At 46.2% G+C, this 26,257-nt stretch overlaps 1 protein-coding gene across 1 annotated transcript in view; it reads left to right on the top strand.

Moving 5' to 3' along the window:
- Nucleotides 1-20,556, top strand: part of LOC135400738 (potassium voltage-gated channel protein Shaw-like) — a 115,139-nt gene extending 94,583 nt beyond the window's left edge. The window contains exons 4-6 of the mRNA XM_064632616.1: nt 201-359; nt 15,940-16,155; nt 18,647-20,556. Of these exons, the coding sequence (XP_064488686.1) occupies nt 201-359; nt 15,940-16,103 (323 nt within the window). The 3' untranslated portion in view covers nt 16,104-16,155; nt 18,647-20,556. The remainder of the gene's footprint in view (nt 1-200; nt 360-15,939; nt 16,156-18,646) is intronic.
- The last annotated feature ends 5,701 nt before the right edge of the window (nt 20,557-26,257 follow it).

The raw sequence follows: 26,257 nt of genomic DNA, 5'->3' as shown, positions 1-26,257 counted from the left end.
GCGAAAGTGAACTTGTGCACTATGAAGCGTGAACGGAACCGAGGAAAACTGTAGCTAATTTGTACACTTGTATTAGAGCGCTTTATGATGTGCGAAGGCCTGCTTGGACCGTTGTTCTCGGGCACATCAATGTCATGCTTTTAAGAAAATCGTATTTTTCTGACTTCTAAAACTGTGGTATGATCTTTCATTGCGTGCAGTTCTAGGCGAAGAGTCTGTGCCGATGTTGATGCTAAACCATTCGGAAACAGCGGCTGCGACGCAGGGTGAAGCCTCGGCAAATCGTTCTCACCGGCGCCAAAGCTCCAGTGCAGACAAGACCAAGCTACTGGAACTCGGAGCCTCCAACATAACAACAAGTGAGTTGCAATTTCGTACTGATTTTAGCCAATTGTGTCGCCCACCTTACTTACGCAAGTACGATTAGCGTTATAGTCAGCGTTATTATTTGCTGCGGGAAAAAATATGGAGGTGTTGGCCCAATCAGCTGGCTACTTCAGACGCTTATGACGAGGTGCCGCTACTTGATATCTGAAAGGAATGACTGCTCTATGAGAGGCTCCAGGAATGAGGTGAGCAACGAGAGTGGCAGACGCCGAGACCAGGTCTATACGCAGCCAATTACGCCGCACCCTCATGCTCGCTGCACTGTACCAGTAAATCACTATCATCGACATCATCCACCAGTTTCAGAGACTGTGCGCCATCTGTCCCAGATGTCGCGGCGCGGTGAGTCACGGAAGAAGCGCACTGCGAAAGTGGCGTGATACGACATTGGGTATCACGTGACGCGTGGTGACGCAGGTGGTGGGAGTGGGAAGCACAAGACGATAGGCCTTTCGCCAGGATGGATCCGCCGGGGAACGGGGTATCCGCACGAGCGACTTTATCAGGCGAGATGTCGGCAAAGGAGGGCGCGGAGGAAACCACGCGCCAACGAGATATCACTGAAGAAACGCCTAGCACATCCGAACGGACGGTGGAGAAGTTACTCAAACACGCGACGGAGGACGGCGCTGAGCACAGCGCGGCTAGCAGACGCAGTTTCTCGTCGGAGAAATTCTGTGGAGCGCACACAGAATCTCTCGGCGGCAGACGAGTGCACGAGAAGACGTGACGTTGCTGACGTGCACCCAAGAAACTATGACGCCGCTCCTGTCGCCCTCGCGCCTGCGCCTCCGCCGAGATCTCGCCCGAAAAAGTCGCTCGTGCGGATACCTTGTTAGTGAAGGTTCCTGTCCTGTGTACTCGCAATACGAACTCATTCAGAAAAGATTGCAAAGATTCCTAAACACCTGAACAGGGTTCGAACTGCAATGCATTTGTAAGATAAATTCGAAATATTAACATATTATCCCAATCACAGCGAAAGAGTCGTGTTAAAGAGTGCCCACAATGCGTAGCGAAACAGATGTCGCTATATTTTATCTGCAACCACCAAAGGCTGCACAGCTACTCGCAATCAATTTTCATCGGCATGTATACTACAACAACAAGATCAATCTGCATGCGTGCCGATGGGATGAGATACTCGCGACCAATTGATCCTGCGTGGTCCTCTCTGGAGGATCAAGGACGATATCCCTAAATCGCCTGCAAATCTATCCTGAAACATCTCGACTTCTAGCATCGTTTCCGATATTCCACCTATCGACGCGTGAAATGCGTTTTTGGCTGCAGAGACGCTGCACAGCGCACTCTTTCACAGTTCTCGTCGCCTCTGGCAGCTTCTTCAGGGCACAGTGTCGCTCGCTTGTAAAATATCGCTTGTTGCTCATAAAAGTAACATGACATGTCTGAACCACGACGAGATTATGACGACCATCTCATAATCGGTAATCCCTATGAGGAGCCCGTCCGCATGACCCGCTAGGAGCGCTACACATCAGCCCGCGAGATCTACATCATGATTGGACATTGGAAATTTGAATTTTGAACGCGCAGAAGCGGACGTACGACTACCACAGAGGACAACAGCAAGAGCTCTTATGAAAATGCGTAGAATGATGATGATAATCAACTTTAAAAACAAGCGTCTCCCGTGGGTCATCCACCGCTTGTAAAAAAATATTAAGGTAAGCTGAAGTACCAAGTATTGTAGAAATTGAGGAAGCAGTAACCGGGCCGATGAGTAGCGCCACAGCCTCCAAATGCGGCGCTGGTAAGGGGTGCCTATGACATGGCCGCTATAATCTACATCGGGTCATCTACATCGGTCGGGTACCATGTACCCGACACACCTCACAGCTTGCTCACTGTTAACGGTAAAAGCCTCGAAAGGTGTTCGCTGACCGACGGTCACATCATCAAGGTATCGTGCGTATAGTTGGCGGCAGAACATGAACGCGCCTCTCTATAGGCATGAGGTGCTTTTTCATAGCACCAGTTTCAGTTGTGCCAGAATATAGATTTTGTTTCAACGAAGCGGTGCAAACACGTGCAAACGTTTACGCTCACAAAGCAAACAACTCAAAACTGGTACTTACTCCTTGAAGAAGAGGCGACAGTTCTTTCGAAAGTTGTCGAAGTGCGCAACACAAACCCCTTCATTGTCGCTCTGCGCTTTGGAAGGCGTTGTCTTACAATGTTTTCTTTTTTCCTTCTTCATGATGTCCCTTCTGGTATTTTCTTTTTCCAACATCGAGTGCCATTTACGGCGTGATGAACGACATTGTAGGCAAGCGACGGGACATAGCGTATCGCCCCTGGCAATGAAACTCCCCGATGATCATCGTACAATACAGTTATTGTTGTTTAGGCTGTTTTTCTTCGTATTAGTTTTTGCTCTTGTATCGGATGTGTCTCTGTAACATTGTTGTACAAAATAATACCCTTCGAGAGAGAGTTCGGTAGCTGAGTTGCAGTCGCTTTACTGCTGGCGAGTATTTTCGAACATGCCACCAGATGGCACTGTTCCTCGCATCGCCGTATACCTACTCGTCGTCCGCAGTATTGTTATTGTATTATGTGCGATTAAAGAAATGTATCAGGATCACGATATAATAAGAACGGATTAAAATGCAGACGGAATTTTTGTGTTGAATGCGTGTTAGAACCGCGTGGCAACCGTGGCTATGTACGGTTACGGTGTACAGACGAGAACATACGTTGACTTTGGGGAGAACTGTGACGACTTCGATGTGAAATGTCCGTCGACAAACTCAGCATAACGACTTTAGACAGCACTGCCGGGGTTAAGGTTCGAACCCACCACCTCGCAATCTTTATGACGACCGGATGATGGCAGCGCCACAGATTTCGACCGTAGTACCATTGGGTGCACAATGGCGGGTTTTGTTCTTTGTTCTGGGGAACAGAAAAAGATGTTTAATTATAACGCGTTCCAAAATAGAGAGCCTATAAGATCCGCTACAAGTGCAGCCGTCTTGCAATGAAGTCTTCCAGGCAGAGGTGCAAAGATATCGGGATCCGGAATAGTGTCCGCTGGAAATCGATATCTGGCAGTGGCACAGCATATTAATAAACATGGATTCAAATGAGTAGTGCAAATATTGATATTTTATATGTAGATATCGGTATCTGCGAGAAAAATTGCGATATTTCGTTGGTATTTAGCGATATATATCAATGTGCGCCAGAAAAGAAACGATATTTTATCAAGGTCTGTCGATATCCTCGAGAAAAATACTATTTCTGACATTTTACGTATTTTAATGACACATATAGATTTTCGATAAAATATCGACAATATCTCCATTTCCCACTCCGTTATGTAATATTTCTAGAAAAGGGTATTAACTAAGTAAACATCGATGCAGCTATCCTTATTATTCCATTCCTAGTTCCATGCCCTTCAAACGACGACATCAACTGTAATTTTTTATCGCCTAGCGTAACGTAACAAATGTTCCCCTTTCATTTTAACTTGTCAAAAAAAAAAAAAGTAAGATCCTTTTCGACGCACTTTTCATCCCATAGATATGCGAACGTAGCTCGAATGTCCACGTAGCAACATTATGTCGTTCTCATTACGACTTCATCATAAGCGCGTATATAGGTGGGCGTCGTTTAAATAGGGTGGGGCGACAAGTTGGAAAGGTGCGGCCATCCCGCACGGGTCTGGCGTCTCGATGCATCACAGCGGACAGCACGAACAGACGGAAACTAAATGCAACAGTGGTACAAGCGAAGGAACTGACTCGCTAGGCCTCTTTTGCTTGGGAATGTGGGACAACGAACTATCCCAAACAGCGCAGAATCTCAGTCCAATATAGGCTAGACGTCGGCAAATCTGGTCCAATATTTGTCCTGTATTCCCAAGATTTTCCCAATATTGGCTGTTTATTCGGTATGATTGCCAAGTATGCCCAACATTTTACCAATATTGGCTAAATACTGAGCATACTGGCCCAATATTCCTAAGACTCTGTCAATATTGGTTATGTATTGGGCATTACGGCACTACGTTTCCAAGATTTTCCCAATATTGTTTACATATTGGGAATAAGGGCCGTTGCTGAATAACTGGAAAAGGGAAAAATTACTATTCACACCAGATTTAGCCACGACGGGAGCAATGCTAGATGACATGGTGTAATACCCAGGCATAACCTGGCCCGTCCAGCCATTCCTTGTATATGAGCAACACAATGGCATCCCACTATGCCGACCTAACTCTGTTGCGATTCAGTTTTGCAGATTTCAGATGTCCCCCCCTTCCCCTAGGTAGTCCTCTATGAAACATTCTGTTCCAAAACAGCGGTATTTTCTAACATTTGAATAAGTGCGCTGAACTCCGTGCAGAACACTTTCTCCTGTAACAGACCACATTGTCCACATCCAGAAATGAATATCCGTCGGACATCTCTGGGATCTTCACAAAACGTTTCTGACCGTATATCTACAGGATTTCCCGTCGCGGCTGTATCAACAATTGTCCGAATCAGATCCCTAATGGGATGTTACGTGAAGCATTTATTGCGAAAGAGACAGAAATACGCGATGCTGTAGCACCGCGCAAGTTTGTCTTTCGATGGACCTACTGATTTCTCAAACCAATAGTAGCGAAACACAGACGTTATCTTGATGGTGAGTTAATACTCCAAGCAATTCCTCAATTCAGTGTTGTTTGTGTATGTAATCAAATGAAACTTACACACATTACCCTTCATTTTGACTCAGAGACGAGGAGGACTCTCGAACTTGCTATAGAAGCTCGCAAAACAATCAATGTTTATAGCACCTGTTTTCTGTAAGAAAGGAATTGCCACTGCCATTCTAATTAAGCTTTTGGTCCATTATCTCATTTATGTGATGTTTCAAACCGAATATTAAATTTAAACCCGTGCATCCCTATCCGTATCTAAACGTATATCCTTCAGACATCCTTTGGACGTCACTGTGTTGTTTGGGAACGTATTACCAACCTGAAAGCTTACAACTTCCCTTCGCATGACGTTGAAGGTGACCTTTAAGTACCCTGAAGTACATCATTCTAAGCAAGGGCATAACAGCGATCAAGAGAAGAGAGGAGAAAACGAAGGGAGGAGAACAGCACATGTAACATCATATACGTATATTAATAAATCGATTAACCTCTATATCTATGAAGTCTGATCAGGACTGCTCGTAAAACTGGAAACACTGGGCTGAGAAAATTAGGTTGCCAATATAAGACCAATATAAGATACTGTTGCAGGGCACTGGCAAAACTGGCTGGCCAATATAGGTCCCCATATCCTCCAGATGCCCGTTTCCACCAACGTCCCCAAATCAACCAAAAGCTCATTCCCTCCGCAAAAATGATCAGAGGTTCTGAGCTTTCGGTTGATCTGTGCACCGGGTAGCAGTGACCCCCCACCCCCACCCCACAAATGCTCTTTTCATCCGAGAGCCCAGAACCACCGAAAACGGAACACTTGAAAGGACATGCTTCTCTCGTTTTTCAGGAGAGAGGAGAAAGGGTGAACGGTTCCAAAGTGTGCGGGAATCCAATGTACTTCCTGCAACTGACCAGAGAGGGTTACGTGACCCTTGCCGTTACGTGGGTCCCTGGCTGCTGCTCATCCGGTGTTCGAAATGTCCATTCTGTAGCGTAATATATATGCGGTCCACTAACTTATACAGCTTCTTCTGTTCCCGTGCTTGCAATTTTCCCTCGAGTTAAGGTGAGCTTGGGTGGGTAGAAATGACACGACATTCGGTATGTACATGTCATGTCATTTCTACCCGTCCAAGCTCAGAAGTGAAGCTTCCCAAGGAAATGTATAAATGAGGTCGCGTTCCAGAAGTGATTCGAACTGAGATATTTCGAATATGAATTTTATTCGCATGCACGTTGCTGACGGGAGAAGCACTATCTTCGGAAGCTCATGGGGGTGTGCGTCATGAGGTACGGAGAAAGGACATGGTGGGAAGGTATAATCTGTGGCTGGAACACATAGCGGGACGGGGGAAAACACACAAACCTCAAGAGCCTTCTGAGGAGATTGACAGTTCAGACGATATGTTGGTTTGATGCAGTCATACTGCTTGGAAGCTTTTCCTAAGGGTTGTTTCAGTGTTTTCTGAACGTTCACTTCCTTGAACGCGCTTCATTCGTGGTCATCAAAGAGAGACTTCTCATGACTTCAGGGGCGGATCTAGAGGGGAGGTCAGGATGTCCTGACCCCCTCCTCAATTTCTGTCTATACATAGTTTTTAATTTATCTAGATCGTGTATCTACCAAGGCTGGACCCCCCTCTCAGAAAAATCCTGGATCCTCCCATGCATGACGACACAACAGGGATAAACTCAAACATGCTTATTTGAGCAAGGATCCCAGATAGGACAAAACCTCCAGCGGAGATCAATCAGTGATCCTTCCACGACAAACGGTATCTGCGTGGGAGAAAGACATTTCTCCCACTGAGGTCCAGCGGACCTCCAAGTGGCCACATTTTGTGAGTCCCACGTCCGTCCGTATGTACTGACATGGACATTACCAGGACCAATATATGATATTTCGTTTACGTTGTAGAGATGATGGTGTCGGCACCACTAACTGACTCATAGACAGTCCAATATCACTCCCAATGCTGATTGGTCTACGTTACGCATAAAAATCTGTAGTTCACATACACACGCACATTCTCCAGGGCATTAGTTGTGAGGATGCCCGCATCTCTGAGGTCGACAACAGCGAGTCCTTTGTTTTATATGTAGGGAAAAAATCTTCCCGGGAACAGTCGTATTGCCAACTCTAGGATGGGAGAAGCGAAAGCTTGCCCACATCACATTTCAAAAATAGCACTGCCCTCGCTAAAAACGAAGAGCAGGATCAACTAAATACTAGAGAACAGTCATAGCTAGTGCTAAATGCTAAGTGGTAGGGAACAGTCCTAAGAGAAAACATTCCTAAGAGAAAGATTCCTAGAGACTGGAAGAGAAGCATTCCTAAGAGAAAACATATACTATATTAGTTTGTCTTCTGAGATTCTCAAAGTTCGAGAGTCTTGCTCGCCTTCGACTCAGAATGATGGGTGATATGCCTAAGTTTAATTCGATTACGGACATAAACAACACCGAAGTGAGGAATTGCTTCGAGCATTAACTCACCATCAACGTAACCTCTGTGCTTCTTACTGCTTTTTGGTTGAGACATTCAGTAGGTTCATCGAAAGTCAAATTTCAGCACTGAGGCATTCGGCCACTGTATGGCACGTCCCTTTCTCGTGAGTGATAGAACCTCCTCAGGACATCCCCAGGGCATTATTTTAGGCACGTACGATGATATCCAGTATAGGATGTCCATTCACCAACATCCCACGGACGTCCTCCGTACATCCGCTGCCTGACAGGGACATATGGATCAAAATACGACGTCCCATGGAGATATTGTTCTATCTGCGATGTCCATAAAGTGTCAGCCCATAGCAAGGGTCATTTTGGGTTCCTAAAAAATTTATCTTCAGGTGTGCTCCAGTAGAACGCTTTCGGTGGTTCTGGGCGCCCGGGTTGAATAGAGCATTTGAGGGATGTGGGACACTGCCACCCGCATGCCCGGACAAACCGAAAACCCAGAGGCTCCGAACATTTTTTCCGAGGAATTGAGCTTTTGGTTGATTTGGGCCATCGGTGGAAATGGGCGTTTGGAGGAGGACTATGAATGGAGGCATCGGACGGACGAACGGCTGAAGCCTTCTGTAGCCGCTGTGCCATTAGGCAATATTTGACTAAGATGTGCTTCACGCGGCTTGCTTCCTATTATTAATAAGATGCTTGCCTTCAGCTATGGGTGTCGAACCTCTAAGCACGTGTAGTACTATGAGTGTATAAGCAGCTTAACCGTGGTCGCGTCATTTACACGAACCCCGCGACACATTGTTTAGAAAGGCAACGCTATATTTTGACGGCTACTTATTCCACATCAGAATTTAACTGAATTGATATGCCGATTTAGCCTCAACTTTGTGGTTTCCCGCAGAACGGGTTTTACCTAAAACATTTCAACGTACCTACGTCGTTCACCACCAAAAATAGTAACGTATTTGTATAAGATAAATAAATAATACAGCTTTCTGCGTCGGTGCACTCAACCTATTCCTTCACGAATATATTCAGACGGAGTTTCTTTCGTAAGTCAACAATTAGTTTCCATAAAGCTATGGGAAGGACTGGGTCCGCCCCGCACAGCTCAGAGGGTATTAGAGGAATATAGTAGCAGCGTCACGAGAGAAGCTCTCCCAAGAAGTCGTAATGCTCCAATTATCCCCGCGGTGGACACCGCTCCCCCCCCCCCTTTTTTTCCGCTATCATCTACGCCTTCCTTCTCTAGTGGACACTAAATCCCCTAACAGAGTAGCACTAATCCCGCTGCATCTCGGTCACTGTCAAAGTGTACCACCGAGAACACAATAACGAGCTGTCCCATAGCTCGCTTCTTTGTCCGTTGAACTTGCTCCGCAGTAAGTCGTATTGCTGCGCGATTTATGTCTACATTGGAACCACGTGAGTATACATGACCGCTCGTTAATCTAACTTCTGTACCCGAGAAACGTCATCATGACGTTGGTAGACAGACTAAAACCGAAACAAATCGGAAGGGGAGGGCTGGGTTCCACGAATGGGCACTTGTTCGCTGCCTCCTATTGAAAGAAAAGTAGGACCGAAAGTCGCGTCCGTTTCAGGAACCATGGTAATCCCCTCAAGACCGTGGCTTTCGGGCGCGACTTTGTTCGCCCCTAGTTTCGAGCGTAGTTCAACTCTACCAAATTGGTGGCGCTGTCGAACAATATGACGTCATTTGTTTAAAAACAGGGAGAGGTCTATATGACAATGGTTATGATTATCCCACGTGAATGGTTATTGTAGAAGCTTGATCGCAGAGACAGGTATAGCACAGCAAACGGTTTATCTGTGACCTCTCTCAACACTTAAAAACAACAACTGTGAACAGACCGTGATGAAGAACGAGAGAATATGAACGGTGATGTCGCGTGCCCGTGCACAAATCACCGAGATTATCTCTCGAAAATATTTAACACTCCCCGGCCGACAATATACGGCTAAGCTGTCGACGTCGGTCGGCGGTTCAAGATGGTACAGGTTCCTGGTTGCCATTCCTGGAATGACACCCATTGCGGTCTTGAGGGTGCAGGATCTGACTCTGCTATCCGAACCCCTAGTGATGGCTTCTATTTTCCCAAGCTTCCATAGAAGCCGTGGCTTCTTGCAACCTGCAAGAACTACTTCTCCGACCTTGAATTCTTCGCCATGCTGGGCTAACGTATAGACGTCTGCCTGTTAGAAACAACGCAGGTGAGAAAGAAGTTGTTTCGCTGGACTCGTTGTAGGTATGTGTCAGGGGTCTCGAATTTTTGACTGCCTCCACTTCTGTAATTATGGTCGCAGCCTCGTCGAACACTAGGAATCTTCTTTCGATTGTTTTCCTAAGGGCTTGTGTGACTGACCGTATCATGCGTTCGTAGAAACCACTCCACCAGGGAGCTGCCACTGGTGATTTAACAGTTATGGTTATCCACATGGTTATCCGACATGGACAGAGATTTTTCGCGCAAATATGGGGCCAACACGTGTATTCTACCCTAGGTATTATGGCCGCCGGGGGTTAGACCAGTGTTCCTCCCGAAGTACAAGTTCCCTGTCATAATAATCATTGGGAGTACATTTGCATGCAGATTTTCAAGTACCCCGTGGTTTCGGACGACGCACGTCGAAGCTTCTCGCCTAGTTTCAGGATGACTCTTGATGCTCGTTGTGGCATCAAAAAATATGCAAGAGCAGTGTCCTTGGTCACCAGGTCATACGGACCTGCTGCAATCGCACCGAACGGGTACATGTGCCATTTCTGTATGGTGGTGATGGAGCTGCTTGCCGTAGTCGGTCATTCCTCAGATACAGCGCAAGCGGACTGAGTTGACCAACTAACATCCTAAGCATACCTGAGCTACAGCCCTTGCCTACAATTAGACGACTTGAGGTAATCCCAGTGCTCCTGGGACACACGTTGCATGTTGGGGTATTACTCTCATGAGGAAGGGAGAATAGTCGTTCAGGTTTCGTTCTCGCTGACGTAGACACCTTTCGGACCATCAGTCGAGATAGGAGAAACCGAAACTGTTTGGAGAGCCTTGTCCTCGTTTTCTGATAAGCAAGTTCCCATAGCGCTCTCTGGGATTTTCTGAAGTCGTCCATTGTGGACAGCGCCCACAGACAAATGGCCGTTAATAATTGAAATGCGTCATCCTGGGATACGGGACATCACGCAAACGCACCGGTCCCTTCTTCCCATGAAAGGCATCCCTCAGGCCATGCAAACCTGCTCCATTGCTTACGCACAGGATCTGCGTTCACCAACTCACAACGCAAGATTGGCTCAAGGGGTAATGCCAGCTGCGGACACCGTCATCAATCTGAAGCCGTCGAACATATCCTGAAAGAATGCCAGTGCATATGATACAATGCGGGAAACCCACCTCGCACACTCCAGGGCCGGCACATTGGCGCGCGTCCGATGCCCCGGATGTTCTTACGTTGAAGGGTCCACAAAAACTCGCAACCTCGTCAGCTTTGTTCAGGAAACGGGCCTCGCGTAAAGACCCCCATCTAACTTGGCCCTCATCCATAGTGCACATCGGACTCATTCCATCCCTTAGTTACCACACCTCCAGTCCTTCTCCCTTTTACCCTCATCCCTTTTCTGGCTATAATCGTGACGATGCCCACCCCCGTGTGGCCAACAATGGCGAGACAATATCGACACCCCCCCCCCCCCCGCAAGCACACACACACGCGCGCGTTTTTAGAGGATGTGCATATAATAACACAACGCTTTTCTAAAACCAGGGGTCACAACTTAAGGTTGCCCAAATTGAAAACTAGCATTGCATGATTGAAACAAAAAGTATTTCTCTGACAAGTCATGCAGTCTGCCATCTACACCCTCAAACACGAATTCCACCACATAACACAACAGCGCCGTGTGAGCCTTTCTTGGGCGACAGAATATGGTAGACAGAACAAGAAGGAGATTTCAGGAAGACAGCGATACGAAGCGATACGAGGATAGCACTCGGGAACGCCGTCAAAAACACTACCCCGAATCACGTCCTACAACCCAGAGGCACATTGTAGGAAATGTTCATAAATAGTCCCAACCTAACTCGGAAACTCTGGGAAGCACTATGTATCCCTATAGGCAGGCTTACAAGTTACTGTCCCCAGCTATAGTGCATCGGACAGCTATCTGCCCCAGCCATCGATCTTCATCATTCGCTGCCAGTAAACTTTTCAGTTCTGCCCAGTTTGGGGGCATGGCTGTGAGCCATCGCCACAATCTGTGGTGTTCCGGTGTACGAAATGTTGCATTGATTTAGAACGCTTCTCTAATCCATTTTTTTTTTTTTTTACGAATCAACGTAATGGTTGCAATATGGTTTCAAATAAAGGCGTCCCTTGTGGCCAGGAGTCACACAGCGTTTGTTCCGGTTCAGAAAGGTTATCTTTCGGTGTGAATGTCATGGCTTCACAATATACAGTAAACCCTCGTTATTATAACAACATTACGTTGCTTTATTTCAATCTGTACGCAGTTCTGATGGCCGAGATACATGCATGTCGAACAGGACTATTCGAATTACTTTACCAGTCGAATCCGTTCACTGCGAAGGGCGAGCCGACAGAAGGCCGTATAGCTAACCTAGCTCACAAGCGTTTACAAGTGCTCAAACGTAGCTATACCAGCACTAGACAGCTGTTTAAAGAAAGTTTGTTTCACACAGAACAGGGTTACAATAAATACGAAAGAGTGACACCATCTGGCTATAAATAGCCTTGTTAATACTGAACATCATGATTCACATAGCTCGCTTTACCAGCTGTTTCGGCCTTATTTGACCATCATCAGCAGTGCGCAACGTTTGAGCGGGTGGCGCCAGAAGGTCACGTGAAACCTGAAACATGAAATCCTTCCGTCAGGGTGAGAAGCTCACCACTCAAAGCCCTGTGCAAAACAGCTGTCCAGTGCTGGCATAGCGACGTTTGACCATTTGTTAGCACATACTCCACGTGCAGCCAAAGAGCTTCGGCTTCCTTTTTTCCTATAGCTCACAAGTGTTTCCTTCTTACTTTTTTTAGATGACTTAAAATGCTGTCAACGTGTTCATCACCAAGATTTCTTTCTTTTTAAAAGCCTTTTTTAAATGCTCCCACGGAGTTCCTGTGCGCTTCCGAGGCTACACTGTCAACGCTTTAGTGGGTCCGTCGTTTATATCGAAATAGAATAGTATAGAAGTAGAAAGAAACAAATGGAAACGCAGGTCGCACTGGTGTGACCAGCTCGTTTATACCGAATTTTTTTCCGTTCCCGTTGACTTCGTTATAACGAGGCCTTACTCTATTTAATTTCTGAGGTCTACTTCATCGCACTTTGTTCTTTCCAGGAGCTCGATTCGTAGATTCTAAAAACGGACACTTCACCGCATAGCCCACTCCCGCTCAGGACCCATACGGACAGCCTGTGCAATTGTCACAGTGTTAATTGTGTGTGTTTCGTTTTTAACGACAAGCCGGCTCTTTGCCGGGCTAACATTTCCTTTTTCTCTTCTTGTTTCACACGTGAGAAACAGATCCACCCCCGCTCCTGGCCAACCGTCAATCAATATATCGCGATCTCGATTGGTATGTTCAAAAGTGGAGCCGGCGTACTCCGCCTTATCCCACTTCGCGCTTACGGTAATGAAAAAAAAAAAAAAAAGACAGTACGCCCCGCTTTTTTCTACAGTCATAATAGAGAGTTTTTGGTGCATCGTACGCTATCACCTTTTCGTACGTAATGAATAGCGTTCATGGTTCCGCGCACGTCCATAAGAGAAAGAGAGCTTCGCGCATTGCGCAGAAACACCACGCTACTCCTTACGTACGCAAAGGCGCTAGCGTACGTTATACTAAAACTTACTAATAATGGTACCGCGATGTTACACGTAAGGTGCCCATAAGCGCTTTTTCCTGAAATCAAGATTGATAATGGTAACAGTAATGCGCTCAAGTCCTGCTTTGAGATTGCACACGTAACTTCGCAGTAATGCACCAGTAACGTTATAGCCTTCCTGTTTCTTTTTTTCTTTTTTTTTACGCGCCTTCTATACAATTTGTCAGCTACATTGTACTGGTGAACTAGATCATAATCATGCTCCGTGCCCAATCGGCGCTCCCATCGATAAATTGGAAACGCAGAAAAGAGAAACGAAGTAAAAAATATAGGCTTGCGACGCAAGAAAATTCCTTTCTTTGAAAGTCAAGACGTCTCTTACGAATATCAATGACGTGGAAGTTGTCACGCAGTCACTTGAACGGACGCATTGCATGCAGTCACTCGCTCAGACAACAAAAGGCAGCGCGAGACAAAGCGCTCCCTCTCAAATCGATAGTCTCGCCGGCTGTTGACAGTCACTGTTCCTATATCACCATACCTAAACATACCCTATTCGCGGCATTGGAGAATACGAAGCTTCTCTTCGTTAACAGAATACAGAGAAGGCTGCTGCCCGAAATTGTTCACCTTTTTTGTGCCTTTCTTCTTTACAAGCGACTACCGCTTTATTGTGCACCTTTTCTTGGACGTAGAGATTACTCATTAACCGTATAATGTTATTAGTCAGTGTATATACGCTATCCTCCAAGAGCGTATTGTAGAGCTTCTTTTTGCGTTTCATTTTTACGTACTTCATTGTAAAGAGCTCCGTGGCTGTTATGTTTAAGCGTAATATAGCGGTGGCTAATAGGCTCAAGGCTGAAGTAGCCTCGCCCAATTACTAGTCCCAATCTCTTGAGTCCTGATTTCTGGATGGCAGTTTGATGGTAATTGGGTTGGAGCTTAGAACGGAAGTAGTTTGTAGTGAAGCTGGCAGCTCTGCCGTTCTTTTAGCTTGTCTTTGTGGCGAGAACCGCGATCCGCAAGTGAATGTACTAAAATTTCACATAAAAATCGTCGTTTAGCCCAGCTCTTTCTATATAACCGCCTGCTACGTCCCGCTTGTATCATGGTTTGTGTAGCTTCGTAGCAGTCTAGACTTCGTTACGATATACCATTACTTTTGCTGCTGTTTTGCGATATCTAAGTATAATAAGCACTTTCGTCGTTCTCTATCATCATCTTTCATTCTCTACAATTGGCACTGGGGGCAACGCCCAGCCTGCTGGCCAGTATCAGCGCCCCATCTCATCATCGTCTCTTTATGTGCGTGTGTGTGTCGTTCTACTTTTAGTAAATATGCCTTCTGGAGTTGAATCCAGCGCGACAATGATCCCCCGACAGCTAAAGAACAACATGGCGGGATAGGGTATTTATTAACGCCGTAGGGTGGAGACGATGGTGGACGAGGCTGGAGTATTAACTCCGCATTAGTTCATCGAATGCGCCTCGACGTGGCCTTTACAGCACAGTGGCGCTACCGCTTGAGACAAGTTAACTCTCCCCACTGCAGTCACTGCGGTGCTGTTGAAGATCTCGAGCACATTCTTCTCAATTGCCCACACTGCCACCCTTCCCGCTCCGTACTCTCCACCACCCCCAACGAGCTACACTCCCGTCCCCTCTCCCTCACAACATTGCTTGGCCCCTGGCCGCATCCAGCTCACCAACGCTCTGTCCTCAAGGCTCTCTTCGCCTTTTTGGGTGCCACAGGACTTCGATCCTCATTGTAACGGGACCCATTACTTCATTCCCCGCTTGACCTCCAGCAATGGCGTAGAGTATCGGCCCCGGCGATGAAACTCTCCACCCATCATCCTGAAATAAAGTTGTTGTTGTTGTAGGGTGGAGAACGGTTTTTAATTTCTAACTTATTGAAACAAATGTGGGCGCTTAATTTTAACACGATTTTGTAGCGCCTCATAAGTCATTTTCAACGTCTACCGTTCCAGAGCGAGACAAATAGAGTATTTTATATTGGGAGCAGGCACGCTGCTCGACAATAACACTCCGTCAACCAACGAACTTCGGAAACCTATATTTGCCTATATTTTTAACTTTAAACCTATATTTACCTATATTTGGAAACCTATATTTTTACTCCCGCTTTCTTCGTACGCATAACGCCGACGATAGATGGCTTCGAACCCACTTCCTCCCCTTCCCGTTCTTTTTTTTTTTTTTTGTGTGTGTGTGTGTGTCCGCCCCAAAGGGCCATAACCATATTTCGCGACCCGCGTTTTTGTTTGACGCAACGTCGGGTCTCCTGTTCTTGTGGCTGGCGGATTTTCTGCGCGACAGAGCACTCTCTGTTCGCACGCATAAGGGGACCACGCCGAAGGTTGGTTTAGCTCATGGGGTACCACAAGGGAGTGTCTTAAGCCCAATTCTCTTCAATCTGGAAATGGCAGGCCTAAAGTCCTGCGTTCTCATGTTTAAAGTTAATATAAAAGTGTGTACGTCAGATACACGGGGTCATTCTGGGTCTTTCACTTTTTTTTTTCAGCACCCAACGTTACCTGCAGCAGCGCGGTAGACGGTAGCAGCTCGGCGGTGAACCCAGCCTCAACGACGGCCAACCTAATCCAGTTTTCTGATATGGCTACACACCGTGGTTCCACGCAATCGGCCTCTTCTGTGCTGGCGATAACGACAAAAATTGAGACGTGAGCCCACTGAGCGCTTATAGGAGCCTTCCACTGAGAACTACTTTGTATAAAAGGTAAGTAGTACGGGCGTAATTCTCAAGCGAGTAGTTCTTAATATTATTATGAGCGCGTGCCGTCTTATGAGGGAAGGTACGGAGTATCGTGAAAATTCGATAAACGATTAAGTAATGAACTATACGCCCTTCTTAAAGCAGCGAACACATGCGATCGCTCTGATTCAGTCCGCAATCAAAAAGACAAGTGACACTTTTTCATTACACGCCTTTTTAGTCACCCATTGGAAACGACATACTCCATACGATGGAGAACAAGAGTAATTTGTTGGAAATATTTCGACAGCTATAAAATAGTTCTTCCGTAGATTTGCAAGCTGCTGTTTGGAGTGTCTACCTGTTGTACTTCTTGGACAACGCCTGTTTTTCGCACCAATTATTCAGTCACTTCGCATACAACGGCATTTTCATATTCGTTTCTTTGTCCTTAGTGTTCCCTTACGCTTAGAGCGACGAAGAGCAATATCGAACAATATGGAGCAGTATTCCAATTCAGCAATATCACCTTGTGTCGCATAGTTCTTTGTCACAACATAGCGTGGTTATTATTCCCTCTGTGCGATATTTCCCTCGTTAGACGTCTTATAGTTTCAATTTGGGATAAAAATAGCGCGCGCCTGACGCTTTCCATGCCGTTGTGCAGGTGATGTCCTCTCTCAATATTTTTCGTCTGCCATTACAGTACATTGCTCCAAATTTCTTTTAAAAAAATACTCCACCATCCCGAACTCTTGATGAAACGTTCCCGGCGTCCTTTCGATAATACTGACAATTAAAATTTCGCTTTACTTTCGTAATTCATCGGACTGTAGGAGACTGTCTCTTTAAAGGAAACGTTCTTTACACGGAACGTTCGCTCCCTAGCGTAATTGAAATAAATACGTCTGTCAGGAGAGTTTGATTCCAAACAACTCTCTTGAAAGTCCTTTCGCTCTAAATCGGCGTGCTCTGTATACTATATCCGAAGTTATACGCAATTTTGTCCTGAGAGTTGACAACGGACACGCACCCGCGGGGAGGAGCAAGCGGGAGAATCTCCTTATGAGTTCGCGTGACGTTTCCGTGACGTCCGAGCCAGAACGAACACGTGAGATCGTTCTCTCCCACACTTCCTCCTCACGCATTCTCCGCACAGGGGTAAGCGAAGAAGAACTGTTGATGTCACGTGAAAATGGCGCCAAGAGAACGCCCTTATGGCGTAACAATATCGTCACGCATACGTCATTCTGCGCGGGAGTTTCAAACCGTGTGTGTGTTCCAGTGTTCTGGCATGCCGATAATTGACTGTGCCGATCAAGTGAGCGAAAAGTGAAGCAGGAATTAAGTTACTTGCGGAAACCAAAATCTACGAATTGAAAATAATTGGGAGTAGATTTACACATAAGGTGAGTCTACGAATTGATGCTTGGAGGGCGAACTATCCCTATAGTGTCGAGATGCTTTTGAAGTTCTTGTTCTTAGCCTGTGAACTCATGCGACTATGTGCAACGCCATTTGAGCGCTTAAAGGAGCAGTCTAGAGGCCCACAACTTTGTTTCTGTTTTTGGTCAGTATGGAATCTTAGGCGGCCGAAAACAGTTTTCCCACAATTAGTGCAACCATAGCGAAATTGGGACGCCTGCAATAGCTCCCCGAACCTCCCGTGCGCGAAACACCGTCCTTCGCCTTCACGATAGACACATGATGAGCGCCGCCACGCGCGTCACTATGTGACGCAAGTGGTAAGGACGCTCCTCATTGGACCTGGGATCACATGATCGAGGTGAGCAACACCGCGCAGGCTGGAGCGTCTGCTACCGCTTCGGACACGCCATGGGTTCTTCGGCTACGTGATGTACGAAACGGAGGGTTTGAAGGCTGTCCACGACACAGCCACGATTTTTTGGGACCGCAGACACCACGGGAAGAACGAGTGGTGCATCCCGACATTAACTGCGTCTTGTACAGCGAAAACCACGTGCTTCCCGACAGTGTGCAGGCTGTCCGACCGTTTTCACCGCGCAGTTGGTTCAGTGGCTAACAGGTGGCGCCACAATGCCGCCGCCATCGCTTGCTTTCTGCTACTGTGAATTCTGAGATTGCACAGCAGCCACGGATATATTACTCTTGTGATCGTAATCATATTTTCTTACGCTGCATATATGCTTTGTTTTTTGTTAGAAAACGTGATATAAATCATATAAAGAATAGAAGTCAACAAGAAACAGCTCGCTATGTTCGTAGCAGACGGTTTTTCCTACGAACGAATGAGGGGCTCTCTACCACAAACGTCACAGTAGAGTGGGTGTGGTCTGCAGTTGGAGCGCTCCGGCCTGTCACCGCGGCAGTGATTTTCCAAATTAATTGCGCCGTGGTGAAACAACTTTGGACAGAAATATTTTGTGGGAATGCTTTTCACATACTGCTTTACAAGATGACAGCAGTTTTTGGCCATGTTAGATACCACTTTAATGCTCCTTTAACCCCAGTTTTGCCTCTAATTCCTGCGCAGGTGCAAAGACGTACAGACCTCGGACCACGCACAGGATATGAACTGCGCGTGGTATCAGCAGCGTGCACAGCGCAGACCCACGTGGTCAGAGGTTCATTGCACGTTCATCACGAGCAGCTAAACAGAGACACTGTGTTCTTGACGAACCTCCGCACAAATGAAAGAGGGAGAGAGAGAAGAACGAAGAGGTGGGACTCCTCCGTTAACGGCCACCACTTTTACCTCCACGTGTTAAGGATACTTACGAGACACCTGTTGGCATTTTTTTGTTTGTTCTGCTGTTCATAAGACTGGTGTAGGAACATTACTGCACAGAAGAATCCAGGTTGAACTTACGGTTCATCTCTATAAATATATAATATATACATACATATATATAAAAATAAGTTAGGATTCTCATGTTTTTCACTATACAAGTTTGTAAATATTGTAATCACTTCATGGCACCTTCGGTACGCTGTTGTAATTTCAGGACTAAACATATAAATGGACCAATAGGTATTTTTTAACGTTACAAGACGGAGAGGTCGAGAGAGAGTGAGAGAGAGATATGGATATATTTGATAAGGTCAGATATATTTGTCAGGGTAGCAAGTGCTCTTGTTTGGTGCAATTGAGGAAGTGTGCTTGAAGGGAGTAAGATGGCGCTGTTCCCCACGCAAAGAGATAAACTTTTGTACTATCGGGGCTGTTATCACGTTAGATGTTGTTGCTCAAAATATTGAATTCAGAACGGCGTGTGCTTCGACCACGTGCTGCGAGAAAAGAAGACTCCAGGCGGGATACAAAATTGAAGTACCACGAGGGCGGTGCTAAAGTAATGGGTGTCCAGCGTTTTCTGCGCTTCTCGCGGTGCTTATGTACCTTGTGACGGTGAAACCTCGGACAAAGTATCGTGTTCTGATTTCATATATAGGAAACGAAGGATCTTGCTTATCTGATGCAGCATCCAGAACGATTCTGATTTCTGAGTTACACGTACTGTTTGGGACACGGGTGTCTAAAATCTCCAGCCCGTGGCGTATTGCGATCCCCTATCGGCGATGTCGCGCTCGAAGGGACTTTACCAATACCTTCCCCGGGGGTGGGGGGCGCTCAACTGCTCTCCGTAGCAGACGACACCGAGTATGCCATGGTCCTCTCTACCGACAGGTGGCGGTACGTGGCCTCCCCTCGGAGACTGTATTGGTATAGTTCCCTAGTGCAAGACATCGCCGATAGGGGACTGCTCGGCCATGGGCTGGATATTTTAAACAACCGTATCCCAAACAGTACTTCTATGGGCAATACCCCTCGAAGACCGTCCCATTTGCCTTATCAGATAACAAGGTCCCTCTCAAGTTTTTTACCTTCAAATTAAGGCCGAAAAATATTGTCTTGGAAACTTCAGCATTTCATCATTGCATGGTTCACATTTTACAACAACAAATAGCTAGTGAAGACCACATCAAGGGTTTTACCGCTTGGGTACGGTACAGGGGTCTGCAGGAACTCCGGAATTCCTGGACACCCTAAACATGTTTGCTTGTGTTTGCAGTGGGTCAAATGGATGCCCTTTTGAACGCGTAGAGTGACGACATCTATTGTTGGCTGCGAGCTGCAACAGTACCTTCAACATTTAAAAAAAAATGCTATTGTATGACTGTATTGAAGGTTCCTTTTTCTCTGATATTTCGAGCGGCAGAATTTCAATTGTGCGGATACACATGTCAAAATGGCAGTCATATCCCTAATCAGCTGCTAAGGGGCAAGCTCATGAAGTATAAGTAGGGGTAGTGTAACCTAGCACTCATTGCTTTTGTGTATTTTGCAGGCTTTGCAGCATCCATTTATTGTGTTATTCAGTCTCCTCGTTGATTCATTTTGGTATCTTTCAAAATCAAAATAAAATGTTGCCTTAAAAGTCTCAATAGCTTACTCTCTTCCGTTGTCCTACGCTTTCTTCGTTGCTCCTGTCGGGGCATGGGCACTGAAGTGATTCATTTCCAGCGCCCGTAGCGAGCAATGCTTCTGCACATGACTCGAGCGTCACCAGGCGCCATCTCCTAGATAACGGAAGTCCTCAGCACTCTTTCGATAACATCAAGCCCGACTGCCACGTACATTTTCAATGAGAGAGCTTTCCTCTTCTTCGCTCTTTCGCTGACACCATATCTATCTACCGCCAATAGCGATAGTAGGGGCCACGTGCGTGACGTCAGAGAGCTGAGGCCTTGTGTTGTCTAGGTGGTGTTGCACCAGGTAGGGTTGAGATGTCAATATTTTGAGCAACGAACGTATATCAGAAAGGACCCAGGATTCAGGCTATGCAAGCCTTACAGACCTGTTTCTCTGGGCCAGGTGGCGCGAGTGAGCAGCAACGTCAGCGTCCCAAATTGTGCAACACGCGGTCGTTTAGCAGACGACGCGGCACTTTCAAATACACAGTCTCGAGTTGTTCGCACTTTTCAAAAAGCCCCGCTTTTTCTGTGGATTTCCTACAGGTTTTGTAGCTTCCTTGGTACCATACCGTTTGAAACACCGTGCAAAACACATTGATGAAACGACCTACTGTTGGGATCTGTGGCCGTTTGGGCCCGAAATGGCGCTGTGCAAACTTCACTACAACAGCCCTATACGTTCCCTACACTGTCACACATTGTTCTCAGTGCCCGATTTCTTGAGTAGCTATGGAGGTCCCCGAACTTATGTGGGGAACTTAAAGGGGCACTAAACTGCAAACATTTCTCCTCAAGGCAATGAATGATGCCGTTACTTTGACGACAGTACAAAAAGGAACGGGATTCATTCGTTGCGTCGTTCGTGATTTATGAGCGAGGGAACCTCCAGTTTACGCTTAGGCTGACAATGCGGGGCACTCTCTCATTGGTCTCCGCAAACGATATGTCCAATCATCGCGGGAGATCGTCTGCGGAAACTAATCGGAGGCCTCTCCGCATTGTCGCGCTTCTGTCAGCAGAGGGAAAGCGTACATTGCGCTATCTCGTTCCTTTTGCATTGCTGTCAAGTTTTTGCACCATAAAGCCTCTTCAAGGAGACCATGAAACTGACGTCAGAGATGCATAAGGTTCGATATCCGCGGTGCCCATTTTCTCCGTTTTTATTACCGTCCTGGCTGTGAAACTTTCAATGTAGGTTCACACCGGTAAAGAGCACCGTTTCTTACGTTTATCTGGGAAAACCTGGGTGACCTGTCGCAACCGTTTTAAAAGTGTGCGACACCCCGTCCCATGTCATGCCAGGTAAATGTGACAGACAATTATTTGTATCGAGGTGAACCTGCATTCCAAATTTTACAACAAAGGGCGGTAACATGGCCGTAGAAAATCGGCACCGCCAATACCGAAACTCATCCCGCTGTAGCATCACTGCAGGAGAGACAGCACTAGACGGGACACTGCATACAATGGGGAACGGTAGGGGTCAGGTCACGTGCTTACTACTGCCAATGGGAATGGGCGCAACTCTCGCTCCTCCTACGTCAGTGCGACGCCGCGCGTGCAGTTCGAGCGTTATTTCACGTCGCATGCCACTGCTCTCAGACTTTTTATTCTGTGATTTGTGCAGAGGCAGCGCCACGTAGTGGTGGTGGAGGTGGTGCTGGTAAAAGGGCTCGCCATTGTCGACAACGTCAAGGTGGGCAACGTCACGACTGACGCCCTGGGGGAATATGCGTCCAGGGCCGACTTCTAAGGGAACTGTGCCGACATTTGTCTGAAAGCGTCTGAGGAAAACCCAGGAAAAAAAAAACATGTTGAAATGACCGTTCACAAGCAGCGCTACGTAGACTAAACGGGGCTCACCAGGAGCTCCACCAATCATAACCGCGCTGTTTTGTTGGCTGTGGCAATGGAAACTAAGCCGTCATCAGCCGATTGGAAAGCCACAGACTTTTTTTGTGTTTTAAGTCGTCTACGACGATTGGCTAGAGCAGACCATACCCCGACCCTATAATACGTCCATCTTACGAAAGGGGGTGAGGAGGCATCGTTCAGGATTTATTTAGTCTAGAACGGTATGGGTCTGGAAAATGGGAGTTATCGCGTTTCTATTACTTCAAAGAAATAGAAACCCACTCTAAGTAATGAGGCTTCACACTGTTGATACTTTATGCATTTTGTTTGAAAAGTTACGCAGCCCTGACTGGATGTCATCTCCTTGATAAAATTACATCTTTTTTTTTTCATTTTTAGAAAACAAATCTTTGCTTTCTTCAATAGTAAAGCGCTGTGTTCCCCTAAAAGTGATTCACCCCAAAAATGCAACTACTCATTACGGCAATGCTTCTGCATGTTGCCACTATAAAGCACAGATAGGGTCACTAAATAAGCTTCGCTTTAGATGTCTCCACCGTATGGCAATCGATGTCATTTCACTTCCCATGTTTGACCCCGACGGGGCCATCTGTCGAACACGCTGCAAACCAGCTGCGCGCAATCCCCTAATTTGCTTCGCCTTCTCCACTGTACCGCCTGTCCGGACATTAGGAGTGACGACGAAGTGACTCCTGATACTCTCCTCTGGTTGGGAAGCGACCCTCTGCTTATGAACATGTGACGTCACGAGAAGACCGGTTCGGGGATATATTTTGCTGTGGTGGGCAAGAAGCGGGAAAAATGCGTCGGCCGATATGCCGATAAAGCTGATAATGCCCACCAGCATGCTTTGCCCTGCGCCGAAACGTAATGGATGACGTAGGGACTCAGGTCGTCGATTTTGTGACCAAATGTGCGTGTGACTCAGTGATTCAGTAGTACGACGCGAATCTAGGGAAGCGCTTTTCCTCTTTTTTTTATGTTTGTGCAGGCAAATAGTTTGCGCCCCGTCTACCACATTGTTGGAACTCCTGACCATTTTCGATAAACTTCCTCGAAGAAGCCTCGAGTCAGCAAAATTAGTTCACAGAACGACCACTGTGGCGCTGCGCGTGCTGTAGTTGTCTTGCGACGTAAAGCCACCAATTATTGAAGGCTCTAAGGACCAACTATCCTTATCACTATCTCGATTCATAATAGACTATCCAGAGCAGGCTTCAGCATGATGTATCGAAAATATATTAATTGAAACGGTACATTTCTTTCTTTCTTCTTACGATACACGTCAGATAGATGCCGATAATATTCGCAAATTGCATAGCTGATCTTGATCTAATTATATATCATATAATTATTATGGCGATATATATATAATTATTACGAATATTGATCGCGCGCACCGCATTACTATAATTTTCTCATTTCTCCCTCTCTTTGTCTCTATTTTTACATCGTCACGTCTCCAACACCATTTAAAATATGCTGACATAAAGCATGAAAATAAAATAAAAAGGGAAAAACACCTCACATAGGGAAGTATACCTCAAATACAAAACTTATTGTTCAGCGCACTGTGTGCGACTGTGCTCCCCCTGCTGTCATACACGAGAAACAATTATTGCTAAGAAAACGCGACGCGAAAAACCCAAACTGTCCTCACCATGCCCCAGTCTTCAAGTAGACCCACTTTGCCCTATTTCTGCAGCACCGTTTTCTGTTCGGGGGGGACGAGAGTTTCGTCGAAGTCCACCGTCACTCGCGGTGACTGAAAGATGCAAAAAGGAATTCAGTATGAATCTGAAGGGACCAAATGTGTACTTGTCGGCCTGCGGAACTTTCTATTAAAGCAATACCTATACACATACCTGAATATTTAGCAATTTATATTGTGTGATCACTTCCTTTACTCTCGGCGATCGGCAGGGAATGTTGAAATTGAAATGTGAAGATCCCATACCTGTTGCCCACCAGAGCAATTTAGGCTGTACCACGTCCAAACAGGAATGACAGGAACAAGACGAAGCCCCAGACTTGTCTCTCAGCATAATTAATCTTCCCCTATCATTCCAATCGGGATGTGTACTTTTGCTCTGGCTGTACCTTTGCACTTGGTTCATGTGCTGCCACAATGAAGACACCGTAAGGTCAAGTAACAAATACCGCAACGTCGGCTCTGATGACCTTACTGGAGCCCGTGCAATAAGGTACCGACGATGGACAACCAAATAAAGTTATTCCGCGTGTGAGAAATGCGCGATAGTTGTATATATGCCGCCGAACAGAACCACGCGAGCAAGCTCTCATTTTTGTATAATTGGTGATCCTGATACCACATTAAGCGTCAAATAATTATGCTGGCAGACTGTGCCACCGCAACTGTCAATATTTCTTGCCTCGTTTTCAATTTAACAGAATGTCGTGTATGTATTTCAAGTGCAACTGTCACAACATGCCTGAACAGCACATGTGATCTCTGAAAAATACATAGGTGCAAGGATTTCACGTCCATTCTTTATATTCTTTCGTGTGCTAGTTTTGGTGTACCGAACACGGCTGAACAATTAAACACGAAATTAAATTGCGAGCATGATGCTGAAGAGGTGATAAAAACACACCAATATAGCCGCCCAGACCTATCACTGCCTATAATAAATCGGTGTTGCTTGTGTTGAAGCTGTGTGTAGTCGGCATCTCAATACGGCTGAAGAAACGCACGGTCAAGAAACAGCTTATCTGCATGCACATGCTGTACCGATATATAGGGGGAGATGGATCATCTACGGTAACGACACCCCCGCGGCGCAGTCTGAAGCCGCAAAGGGGTGACACGAGGCTCAGATTTTATAAAAGAAAAGAAAAGAAGGAAATCTTAAGCGGCCGCTTGTGGCCAAATCGCCGTCTTATCCTGGCCCTCACGTCACAGAAAACGTCATCTTGAGGCCATGCAGAATTGTTTATGTTACGGCCTTTTGGTGCTGTATGACGTTTCCTTGTTGAAAATAGACCAAAAGCCATGATCTTTATCGTTTTGTTGCACTGGCTTCCACAACAAAAATTCAACTATAACAAAAAGGACGTTTCGACGCCTATGCGAGCGTCCTCATCAGCTTGAGGCACGCAATAAAAACTGTTCATGGAAAAGGAAAACTTTTTAAACCCTTGTAGCATTCCGGTAGAGGCCCCTTGTGGCTCTTACAGGCGTTCTTATCTTTCCTTATCTTCCTTATTATTTCCTTTTTATAGCATAACATCATTACATCACAATTTTGCTGGTGTAAGTTACACGATGATTCAAACTCGACCTAGTTGACTGTTCCTGCGAATTCTAAGTATATCACATCGGCTGAGTGCCAGCCAGCAAGGACAATGTGTGCACAATCTCATAACAAGTTAATTAACAGATAACTAAAAGTGGACGAAGCAAGTACCACATATTAACCAACATGGGCGTTCCCCAGCGTTTTTTCCAAGGGGAGCAAAGTATTCAAGGGGGAAGCATGCAACCCCCCTTTTTTTTAAGGAATAGAAAGTCGTCCTACACCTGACTGACCTTTCCTCCCTTTCTTTTTTCGATAAACATATCCCCCTCACCTCTTTTCCTGGAGACGGAAGCTACGGGCTGTCCAGGTGTCCAGAGGTTCATATCAGTATGATGTCTGAGAAAAATCATGACGACCTTGAACTAGACGACCACAGTTACGGCACCGCTTGGCCCTTCTCGGTATACGTCCATGCTTACCAACACCTGAAAGCAACCTAAGAGTTAACTCCTGAACGCAAGACCGATAAGTGATAA

The sequence above is a fragment of the Ornithodoros turicata genome, chromosome 7 (genome assembly GCF_037126465.1).
Source record: "Ornithodoros turicata isolate Travis chromosome 7, ASM3712646v1, whole genome shotgun sequence".
Taxonomy (NCBI): domain Eukaryota; kingdom Metazoa; phylum Arthropoda; class Arachnida; order Ixodida; family Argasidae; genus Ornithodoros; species Ornithodoros turicata.
This window is presented reverse-complemented; position numbering and strand designations above follow the sequence as displayed.